We start from the raw sequence: 12660 nt of genomic DNA, 5'->3' as shown, positions 1-12660 counted from the left end.
GGTAAGGAGGAAAAAAGATAGAGTGGAGCCAGGACAAAAAGCCTAGACAAAGAAACAGGATTGGGTGACAAGAGAAGTGAGGAAGGGATGAGGGGATAGGAAAGGGTATGAAGCAACAGGAAGGGAGGATGAGGTGACAATAAGTAGATAAGTTGACGAGAGGAAGAAGGTGAGGCTATACGATGGAGAGAATAGATAGGGTAACAAAAAATGAAGTGATGAAAAGGAGGGAGTGTGAGGAGAGGAAATGAAACGGCAGGGGAGGAAGAGGGAGAAGGAATGATGTAATGGAGTAATAGGGGAGGGAATCAGGATAAGACAAGGAAAGAATGAAAGGACACAATAAAGGAGAAATGAGGTGGTAGGAAACGGAAGAGATGAAGCAGTGAGGAAGGGGGATGAAGTGATGGGGATCAGAAATGAGACAGTGGGAAAAGAGGTGGTGATCCAAGGAAACGAGTGAGGAGGGAAGACAAACCAATGGAGTGAGAGTATGAGATGAGGGAAAGGGCAGACGAGGCCATGGGAAGAGAGGATGAGGGGAGGGGGAGGGAGTAAATGATAAGAAGAAATGAAGTAAGGGGGAGGGGATATAAAGTGATGAAGAGGAAGAATGAGGTGGTGGGGAGGAGGATGAGGCAATGGGGGGGAATGAAATGATGGAGACAGAGAACAAGATGATGTCGAGAGGAGACGAGGTATTAAGATTAGGTGATGGGGAGAGGAAAATGAGGTGACAGGTAACGGGAATGGGGTAATGGGGAGGGGGAATGAGGCAAGGATGGGGAGTGAAACCACGGGGAGGGGTATGGAGGAGAAATGAAATGGTAAGGGTGAGAGGAATAAAGCAATGAGTATAAGGGATGATGCATGGGGAGAGGAGATGGTATGGAGGGGAATGAAGCAATGGGGGGAAATGGGAAGACTATGACCAGGCCCCTCCAGGATTAAGTCAGGGCACTTAGAGCATTGCAAAACCCAGATCTTACTACAAAGCCTTTAGAAATTTCCTGTATTTCAAATAAGTAGAATAGTTTATCAAAGTTATATTAAAGAACACAAAACAGAAAGTCAAAGAACTGTAACAGTGTCCAAATACACAAAGCTACAGATTTATGCTTTAGTAAAAGTGTTACAGCAGCACACTTGATTACAGACTCACAAACTCACAGCACAAACATACTGTTGTTTAAATTAATCTTACCATAGGGCAGACAATCTTCACGTTTTCCATGCTTAAATATTTGAGCCTGAAAAAATAGTATGTTTTAAATACATTTCTAAGTTTAAAATGTACACAAGTTATGAGAACAAATTTATTACATCTCCTAGAATTTTTGCTGAGCATATACCTGTGGAATATTCCTTTACACTGTGTGAATGTATGTCACTGTGATTGGCTTAATAAAGAAGTTAACTGGCCTATAGCTAGACAGGATAAGGTTAGGTGGGAGAACCAGACCTAGAGGTTGCTGGGAAGACGACAACAGAGCCTTGGGAATGGAGAGGAGATGTACTGAGAAAAGGTATTGAGCCACATAGCAGAGCATTGATAAGAAATACGGGTTAATTTAAAATGTAAGAGTTAGCTAGTAACAAGCTTGAGCTATTGGCAGAGCATTTATAATTAATAAGTCTCTGTGTGGTTATTTGAGAACTGGCTGGTGGATCAGAATAGTCCACCTACATACACCACCAAACACCAGGTGAAGAGATTCAGTTCATGATAGAGGAAAGTCTAGAAAAGGGATCTTCCAACAGGTCCACTCATAGCAAGAGCATGTCAATGGAGTCTAGTCCTCCAAGGGGCTCAGATCCTCACCTGCAGTATGTACAGACTGAACTAGAAAGAGGTTAAAAAAGTCTCATCACTATGTTATCTGTGTACAAATAGAGATATCAAAGAATAAGAGTTACAGACCAAAGGATCCACACAAAGCTGAGAAGCCACAGAAGTCTTTCCTCATCTCTCACCATCTTAGTCAACCCAGGAGGAGGGTCCCACCCTCCTCACCTTCCATAGAACAGACTTCTACCCTCTGGATCTAGTGCCTCCCAAACTCACCCTCCCTGTGATTGTAGCCACACAACATGCAGACCCTGTACACAGTACTATGAATGATTTTGGAGGGCAGCAGCCAAAAACTATCTGATCTTCACTAGAATTAATTCTTTCTCACTAGCATACTAAAACACTGGCCCTTCAATTAGAACACTGATTCTCTCAACTCTTAGAATTTGTTCCTGACTTTTACACATGCATTATATCAAGTATGCACCAACATTCACACATACATACACACATACATATACACACACATCACACACGCATGAATCATTTTTTTAAGAACATTGACTCTCACCAGAACACTGGTCCTCACTAGAATTCTGGTTCTTCTCACTGGAACACCAGTTCTCTTTCACTAGAGCACTGGAGCCACACTGATTCCACACATTTATACACATGGAAAACACAAGCACAAGTGCTGTGGGATGGTCTGTATGTGCTATGATTGGTCAATAAATAAAACACTGATTGGCCAGTGGCAAGGCAGGAAGTATAGGCGGGACAAGGAGAGAGGAGAATTCTGGGAAGTGGAAGGCAGAGGAAGGAGACACTGCCAGCCGCCGCCATGACGAGCAAGACGTAAGGTACCGGTAAGCCACGAGCCAAATGGCAACGTATAGATTAATAAAAATGGGTTAATTTAAGATAAAAGAACTATATAGCTAAAAGCCTGAGTCATTAGGCCAAACAGTTTAAATATTGTAAGTGTCTGTGTGTTTATTATAAGTGGGCTGTCGGACTGCCGGGACTTGGTGGGACCCAGAGAGAAAACTCTAGCTACAAATGGCGCCCAACGGGTTGGTAAGAGTTTCCACCTAAAACCTAAGAAAAAAGATTCTAAAATGGAGCTAAAAACAGTTCCTAGTTGTCTCTTTCAAGTTGGCAGTAGCCTGCATTTTGATCTACTATGGTGGGTTCCTGGTGTGCGCGCTCAACCTGCAGTATGGCGGGAATGAGGCCTCTGCAAGTGGCACATTACGCTGCGTGGTAGATTTAGCCTTTGCCAGTGCAAAACAAAAAAAGAAGTTTCTGGGCTACACACTGCTTTGATAGAAGCATAGACCCACTATTTCTGAGAGTTGATGGCTCCCAGAGCTGGCGGAAAACGTACCACCGCCATGTTGGGAAGCTAAAGTGGGCGGAGCCAGCAGCCACAGCGCTGTTTCAGTCTTAGAATGCTGCAATTTAAAGCAATAGGTTGACAATAAGACTGATTCAGATGGAATAGTTTACAATGTATGTAAAAATATACGTAGGCTTGCGAGAAAAAATATACATACAGTTATATAAATAAATAGATAGTTTTTAAAAATAAAGTCTTTAAAGAAACAGTAAAGGAAATAAGCCACGTAAAGATGGCTATCACACAGAGAATCTGGATTATGTTGTCTTTGATATTCGTAACTGAAGAAAAACAATTGATTGTAAAAGCTGTTGAGTTATGCCAAAATGTATACTTTAAAGGTACTTTGACTTCAAAATTTGGATGTAAGGATATGTTGCTTTAAAAAGGAGGCTCTGCTTTTGTTTCCACAGAAAGCTAGAGGCTATGGATTTGTTCCAGATTAAGATACATCAGGTTTGACCAGCCAAGACCACCTGAAAGGTCTTGACACCATGGCCCAGATGATCTAACATCCAGAACCGTTTCAAGGCAACTGGCTCAGATGACAAACCCTCAGACTACTCCATAATCCTAAAATTTTCTTTGTGTCCCCATAAGATACAGCGCCCCCTTCTAGCAGGAAGTAGTAAGAAAAGCTACGCCCAAATTCCCAAATATACCAAGCTGACTTTGTGTAAAAGAGAGATGTGTAAAAGTTAAAACCTTCCTTTAAAAAAAAAAAAGAAAGAAAAGGAGAAGTGCTGTGGGATGGTCTGTATGTGCTCTGATTGGTCAATAAATAAAACACTGATTGGCCAGTGGCAAGGCAGGAAGTATAGGCGGGACAAGGAGAGAGGAGAATTCTGGGAAGTGGAAGGCAGAGCAAGGAGACATTGCCAGCCACTGCCATGACAAGCAGCATGTGAAGATGCCGGTAAGCCACAAGCCACGTGGCAAGGTACAGATTTATAGAAATGGATTAATTTAAGATATAAGAACAGTTAGCAAGAAGCCTGCCACGGCCATATAGTTTGTAAGCAATATAAGTCTCTGTGTTTACTTGGTTGGGTCTGAGCAGCTGTGGGACTGGCAGGTGACAGAGATTTGTTCTGACAGTGGGCCAGGCAGAAAAACTCTAGCTAGATACAAGTAGACATGGTGGTTCATGCCTATAATCCTAGCACTTGAGAGACAGAGACAGGAGGATCACCATAAGCTCACAGCCACCCTGGTCTACACAACAAGTTCCAAGGTATCCAGAGCTACATAAGAAGAATCCTGTCTCAAGAAACAAACAGGCAAATAAAGCATAAGCATAAACACAAGTAAACACACAAGTCATAAGCATTTAAAACTGGTATAAACCCATGTAATGACATACAAGAACATACAGATATATGCTGTGGGATGTCTTTCTGTATGCTGTGAATATATGCTGTTCCCACTGGTTACTAAATAAAGCTGTTTTGGCCTATGGCAAGAAAGCTTACAGACAGGTGGGAAATCCAAGTGGAGGGACAGAGAGAAGGGCAGAGTCTGGGGAGACGCCAGCTGCCACCAAAGGAGCAGCAAGATGACAGCAGACCGGTAATGCCACGGCATGTGGCAACTTATAGATAGACTAATAGAAATGGGTTACTTTATAAGAGCTAGCTAGCAAGAAGCCTGCCATATGCCATACAGTTGGTAATTAATATAAGCCTCTGAATGATTATTTTATAAGTGGCTGTGGGATTGTGGGTCCTGGTCCTGGAGAAACACGGATCTCAGGCCTGGGCGAGCCTGGAGAAGCATGGACCATGGGGCTGGGTGGGAACAGGAGAAAATTCCGGCTATATATACAGATGCACCAAATGCAATATCAGGTACTGTCAGTGTCTAGTCATCTGCACTGGATCCTTCCTGTTAGTCTCCACATACATACACAAACACTACACACATACACATAAACACACACACACATACACACACATACACACACACACACACACACACACACACACACACTGCAGAAACACACATGTATAAGCACCCACACAAACACACACACACACACATCAAAAGGTAAAATCCAGGTCCTGATGTCAAGTCCCAGCACCACCAGTGCTATCAAGAGAACCCACAGAAGTCTGTGATGCTTGTTGGCTCCCCAGACTGCAAGCTGCTCGGAAGTCCTTAAAGCAGGAAGTGGCAATGGGGATCCTCACCTGAAGGCTGGGGCATCACAAGGCACAAACTCTAAAATCTGTCAGACAAAGGTCCTGCAGTACAAGTTGTGCCAGGCACTAGAGCAGTGGTAAACTCTAGTCTCTACACTCACTGGGTAGGATAAGGCAACCCAACTGTTTCAGCTCCCATCTGGGAACTGGGATCAACCAAGCACAGCTTCAAAAATGCTGACAGTCCCAACCCTTTAACAGAAATCACACTATCTTCCTTCTGCTCTTTCCACCATTTTTCTTTCCATCAACTCAACCCCAGTCCACGAGTGATCATCTTAGACAGAAATCCCATGACTATTTCACTCTGGAGACCCAACACCACAGGCAGCATCTCTTCAAATGAACAGCAGCCCAGGATTTAGGCCCTTAACTATCACATCTGAAACACCATGTCATATGTTAGGAGATCATTCCCAAAATACTCAGTGAACCTGGGTTCACAATAAGGGAGTGATCTGGAGCCCCTCACTGCTTCCTTGTGAACCTAAAGAAAAGCTTTAGTTGGGGCAGGCCAGAAGGAACCTATCAGTGGACCCTAGTGCTCTGCACTTTCCCACACACTCCACCTACCCCACTCCACTGCCAGTGAAGAGAAGCCCCTGAGCAGAAAGGAGGCCTCTGCCTCCTTCCCCCAACACAACTGGCCACAACACAAGCACTATACACTGTAACTTTGGAGCTGGTCTGGCACCAGGAGTAAAAAGAGAGAAGAGCATGGTCCTGCTGGCCAACCTCACCACCATCTGGGACAGAGGCTAGCCCCACCCTGCTGCCCACCTGTCCATCCACCTATCTCACAGCACATAAAAGCCAGTTCAGGTTTGCAAATGCTGAACTCAAATAGTTCAGGCCCAGATCATAAATCTCATAGGGGATAATACAGAAGTTAGACCCTTTTCACTTTTAAAAGTTAGGTCAAACTTCACATGAATAATCAACTTTCACCTCTAAACTGCTGTGTATCCTTTAACACTACAGAACTACACTCCCAGCAGGCTCTAAGGACCACATCTTCCCTGCTCAGCAGATTCTGGCTAGAAAAACAAGGCGGAATCCAAGGGCCTGGCCTCAATGCACCTTTCAGAGGTAGCACATCCCAGAATCCCACCAAAGCACCCTTTCACTGATGCACTCACCTCCCATTCAGATGTTCAGCTACCCTTGTTCCTTTTTCAGTCATGGGTGGGGAAAAAAAGGGCCATCTTTAACAAAGACAACTTACAAAATTAACAAAACCTAAAATGAGCTAGTGTATCTATATTACAAATACATCTGAACATTACAAGCCTTCATATTGTTATAAAAACCATCCAGATTTCAACCAGTTTTCAAAGTAATATTCAAAACCCTGATAGTCATTGGCTTAAAAAGTAATTGCTGCCGGGCGGTGGTGGCACACGCCTTTAATCCCAGCACTCGGGAGGCAGAGCCAGGCGGATCTCTGTGAGTTCGAGGCCAGCCTGGGCTACCAAGTGAGTTCCAGGTAAGGCGCAAAGCTACACAGAGAAACCCTGTCTCGAAAAACCAAAAAAAAAAAGTAATTGCTAAAACAGATGTTCCCAAATTTTCAAAAACTGTGGAACAATGTGCCACCAGATATAGATGGAAATAAGTCAGAGGCACTTTCCTGCGTCATCTCCTCAGCTGTACAGTACCAGGACAACATCACACAGGTCCACTGCTGTCCACATGAGGCTTTGTGTCGGTCCAGAAAACAGTCAGGAGCACAGCACAAGCCATAAAACAGGCAATGGTAACCATGCTTAAAGCATTATGGACCTCAAAATACCTATAATTCCAAAGCATACTGAAATCAGAACTGCTATGTGTGAGAAACAATTTTTCTTGCTTTAAAAAGAAGCCCAGAGGGTGTAGCTCAGACCTGGGTTCACAGGCCCAACACAAAAAAAAAAAAAAAAAAAAGAAAAGAAAAGAAAAAGAAAAACAACAAAAAGAACAGCATATGCAGACAGATGTGCAAAATCAGGAACATGAGAAAGTCAAAGCACAGTGACTTTCAAAGGATGGTAAAGGAGTTTTACGACCTTTAGGGCAACAAATCAAACACCTCAAAAGAAACTAGCACAGGTAAAAACACAGAAACTTTTGGGGCTTGAGAGATGACTCTGCAGTTAAGAGCACTTGCTGCTCTTGCAGAGGATCCAAGTTCAGTTCTCAGCACTCACATGGCTGCTTACAACCACCTGAAATTCCAGTTCCAGAGGATCCAATGCCCTCTTCTGGCCTCCATGGGTACTGCATGCATGTGGTGCACAAACATATGCAGGCAAAACATACATATACAGAATTTTTCTAAGAAAACAAAATAAATAAAAACTTTGAGTAGAACTGTATCATGTAAAAAAATGGAATTTGTGGTTTAGAAATCTCCCACAAAGAAAATCCTAGTAGAAAAATTAGTGATTTCACTACTGATTGCCAAATGGCTGTATGAGGTCACTGTTACTCCAATACATAGCCAAGATTATAACAGAAAACTACAACCAACATCTATGGAATACAGATGTAAAAACCCTGAATGGATGTTAACAAACTGACTTCAACAACATACTACAAGGACTTTACACCAGAACCAAATGGAGTTTATCCCTCATCTGCAAGGAATGCAAGACTAGTTTAGTATCTAATAATCTATTAATGTGATATATCAAGTTAACATAACAACAAATAAAAATACATGATCACTTTCCTGATGAAAGCCCAATAAATTGTAAAGAAGGAGGAACCTTCTCAACCTTATAAAAGGCAGCTATGAAGGCTGGAGAGAGAGTTCAGCAGTTAAAAGTATGTACTGTTCTTCCAGAGGATCCAAGTTCAGTTCCCAATACCCACATCAGGTGGCTTACAACCATCTGTAACTCCAGGGGACCCAACAGCCTTTTCTGGCCTCCATAAGCCCTGTACTCACATGACAAACTCACACACAAACATACATATACACATAATTTATAATTTAATACTTTAATATTAAACTTAATATTAAATAACTTGATTAATTGTTTAATTTAATTATAAAATAAGAGATGGCAGAACAGAGCAGTGAGCAGCGGAGAGAAGCAGAACTAGAGACACACCAGCAGCCACGTGTATGGGAGCATGTCATTGCCAAGCAGGCAGGGCCAGTCCTCAGGCAGCCAGGAGGTTCTGGCCACCACCGGCCAGCCTCACCTCATCACTAGGCCAGTGCCACTGCTGCTGCTGCCGCTGCCACTGCCACTGCCACAGCCACAGCCACCACTACTCACGCTGCTTGCCCTGCTGAGGGGAGGAGAGCAGAGCTGTAGCGCTACCCACGACTGCAAACACAATGGTGCTGGAGGTACTGGCGGGTGGCGGGCACCAAGGGCAGGGTGGCATACAAGAGCCTGGACTTCTCGAAGGTCCTGCCCTCAGACTTGCTGCCCAACCATATGATCACCCTGATTCTGAGCAACAAGATATCCAAGATGACAAATAGTTCATTTTCTAGATTAAGACTTCCATGGTACATGCTTCCACCTGAGGCCATGTTGATATCCATGATCCACATTGCCTCAGAGACCATGTTGATGACTGTGGTCCGTGCTGGCACTGAAACTATGTTAACGTCCACGATCTGTGCTACTGCTGGAGACCATGTTTACATCCATGATACATGCTGCCTACATAAACCATGTTGCCGCCCAGGGACCAACATGACATCCATGATCCAAGCTGTCACTGGAAACTATGTTGATGTCCACAAAAACATGCAGAAGCCCATGATCCATGGTACTGCCAGCTGCTATGGAAAAGGAGGCTTCTTTTGCAGTGGTACTGCTGACTACAGACTCATAACTGAGAATGAGAGACATTGAAGGCTTCTGTGACAACCCACCCTCCTCAAAAAACAACAGTCCAGACAGGACACTATTGAAGAGAGTCCTTAAAATTTGTGATAAAGATGCTAAAATGTAGCTCTTCACAGTTGATGGCTTCTGGGGGGGGGGGGGGGCGCGGGGAGAGAGACAGGACACACACTCAGTTTTCTTTAAGGGGCTGGACACTGGGAGTTTGCCCATGCTCGACAATGAGTATACGGGCAACACAAATTGGATTTGGTGTTTGTTTTGGGTTTTTGGGGGGGTTTTTTGAGTGGGGAGGGTAAAAGGATGGGAGGGTGGGCCTGAGAAGAATGGGAAGCAAACATGATTGGGGTACATTATATGGAATTCCCAAGTAACTGATAAAAATATTATTTGAGGGTAAAAATATCTGTATCTTCTCTAACTTGTTAGGGTAGAATTAAATCTAATATCTATACTGATTATTACACATCTACTTGGAATGTTCTGTGAAAACTCGTATAGTCTGCTGACTAAACTAGTTTACTATGCCTTTAATCTCAACACTCAGGAGGCAGGCAGGCAAATCTCTGAGTTCAAGGCCAGGTTAGTCTACAGAGCAATTGAGGAATATTAGTTTAAGATGTGTTACATTTGTTTATGCTGTGGAATATTAATTTAATGATGCAAAGACATGTTGCATTTTTTTATGTTGCATTTCTTTAACTCTGTGAAGCTGTGTTACTGTGCCTGTCTAAAAGACCTGATGGTCTAACAAGGAGCTGAACGGTCAATGCGAGGCAGGAGAAAGGATAGGTGGGGCTGCCAGGCAAAAAAAATAAATAGAAGAAAAGAGGAGGAGCGAGAAGAGGAGGCGAGGAGGACTTCAGGAGCCAGCCACCCAGGACACAGCCAGCCACGGAGTAAAAAGGAAAAAAAGGTATATAGAATAGAGAAAGGTAAAAGCCCAGAGGCAAAAGATAGATGGGATAACTTACGAAGAGCTGGACAGAAACAAGCCAAGCTAAGGCAGGGCATTTATAAGTAAGAATAAGTCTCCATGTATTTATTTGGGAGTTGGGTGGCAGGACCCCAAAGAGCATAGAATAAAAATAACCAACTACACAGTGTGAGTTCCAGGGCAGCCAGGTCTACACACTAAAACCCTGTTGGGGGGGGGGGGCGGGGGAGCAACTATCCATGAAGCATCCAGGAAAAAGGAAAATAGAGGATTTTGATTTTTCACATAAAAAGCATCTCCACAACACTTAGGAGACTGGAACACAAGACAAGGACCACAAGTTTACAGCTAGCATGGGCCATACTTCATTTTAAAAAAATTTTTTTTCACAGTACTTCAACCTTTCCAATGTTGATCAGTGCTTGCCCTACACTGGGGAGAGTGACTCTCAGCTTCAGAGGAACTCGAGCATTCACACTGATTCATACACACACCCCACTTTTGAGGATGCATAAAATAGGAACCAACATAAAGCCACCTGCTTTTCTGAACAGCACAGGCAGCACCAAGGCAATTATACCACCAACAGTTTGGAAAAAAACACCTCTCAGCACAGGAGGAGCAACCATGTCTGTTTTTGTTGTTCTAGAAACTAGCTCAGCGCAAGGCGCAAACAAAGCGAGTTTCCCAGTAATCATCCTAAACCACCACCGCACCTTTCTATGCTCCCCACCCAGGCTAGCTTCCCCTCCCTGGGGCATGCTCTCCAAGCCCTGTAAATCACAAGCTGAAGAGCCACACAGAAGCAAGTTCACCCTCCTGCCAAGCAAGAGGTGCTGGTTTGAGGCTCCCTGAAGGCATTGCCAAATTCAAGCCAAAAAAAACAACTCCACCCGAGGCCCTTGGAGAAAGGTCCCTGCACTAGAGCTCAGGTGTGGCTGTCACTGAAATACAAGGTCTCTGAGAAGCTCACCAATCTGAAGCCTTGGGAACACTGACCAGCACTAAACCAAACTCAGAAAGCACAATATTAGAACAGCAGGTTACCACACGCACTTTATACAGGTTCTGGTCTCTCTTAAGGACACTGCTGTGCCCATACCACCTCACAGATGGGACAAGGCGCAGGGCAAACAACAATTCTTGACTCTGTCCTAACACTGAGAAAGCTCTCCATCGTGAAAAGCTTAGCAAACCAGGGATGAGAGAACTAGAAGGCACTTTAAACGTGTCATACAGGAAGTCAAAACCCAAGAAGACTGCCAAAACCCACACCACCAACCCAGGCTGAGCACCCAGTCAGGTTCTTGTCTAGACCAGAGAATCTACCCTCATTGCTTCTTCACAATACAAAGGCATCCAGAACAGGTCACCCCTAAAAAGCCCCTTCCTCCAGCATTGTGGGGAAAGAAACTCTTTCCACAAAGTAGAGCCTAGAAAATGGAGGTCTAGCACATCTACTGGCTTATAAAAATAAAAATGAGAGACATCTTGAAGGTCTCACTGTCCCAAGAAGAGCAGTAAGCTGACACTAGAGAGTGTGCGGATATAGGGCAGAACCCAGCCCCAGGAGCACCATCCAGGCCAGAGGCATCACCTGCCCAGTAGGCAGATTGCTGAAATCAGTTGTCAATGATTCAGATAAATAGCTCATTAGAATCAGAGATGGTATTTCTTATCATGCCCTTCCTTACAGCCCCAGCTCCTTGAGTAGCCCTGTGACCACTGATGCATGAACATTTCTAGTTTGAGTGGCTCCTAGATGGCAGTGCCTCTGGGCCACTTCTTTTTTTTTTAAAGATTTATTTTTTATGTATACAGTGTTCTGCTTGCACACCAGAAGAGGGCACCAGATCTCATTATAGATGGTTGTGAGCCACCATGTAGGTGCTGGGAATTGAACTCATGACCTCTGGAAGAGCAGCCAGTGCTCTTAACCCCTCAGCCATCTCTCCAGCCCCCCTGGGCCACTTCTGAACTGCAGGATCAGCCCAAATTCTCAGGATACAAACCACCCGCTGGGCAGTTTCAGATGTGACCATATCCCAGAGGCAAGATTTCCAGGAAAGAGTGTTTCCTTACTGGAGAAACAAAGCCGCCTTTTCCATCACATAAATGAAAGAAATAATCCCATTACCAGAAGAATTTCATATAAAGAAAAGCTAAAACATCAAGTTCAGGTTTGTTTGTTCATTTATATGAGCCAGGATCTCCCTATACAGCTGGATGACCTCAAACTCATGATCTTCCTGCCTCCGCCTCCTGAGTGCTAGATTACAAGCATGGACCAGCATAGCCAGATCTAGAAAATCAATTCTTCATAGCAACAAAAACACAATTACTCACTACAATCTCCATGATGTGAAAAGAAAACTCAAAAAATAAAAAATAGCCGGGCGGTGGTGGTGCACACCTTTAATCCCAGCACTTGGGAGGCAGAGGCAGGTGGATCTTTGTGAGTTCAAGGCCAGCTTGGTCTA

At 44.0% G+C, this 12660-nt stretch overlaps 1 protein-coding gene across 1 annotated transcript in view; it reads right to left on the bottom strand.

Annotated features, from left to right (window-relative positions):
• Positions 1 to 12660, bottom strand: part of Tbcd (tubulin folding cofactor D) — a 173988-nt gene that overhangs the window by 125619 nt on the left and 35709 nt on the right. The window contains exon 8 of the mRNA XM_059272344.1: positions 1205 to 1250. Within this exon, the coding sequence (XP_059128327.1) occupies positions 1205 to 1250 (46 nt within the window). The remainder of the gene's footprint in view (positions 1 to 1204; positions 1251 to 12660) is intronic.

The sequence above is a fragment of the Peromyscus eremicus genome, chromosome 8a (assembly GCF_949786415.1).
Source record: "Peromyscus eremicus chromosome 8a, PerEre_H2_v1, whole genome shotgun sequence".
Taxonomy (NCBI): domain Eukaryota; kingdom Metazoa; phylum Chordata; class Mammalia; order Rodentia; family Cricetidae; genus Peromyscus; species Peromyscus eremicus.
The sequence above is the reverse complement of the archived record's forward strand: the minus strand, read 5'-3'. Positions and strand labels throughout refer to the sequence as shown.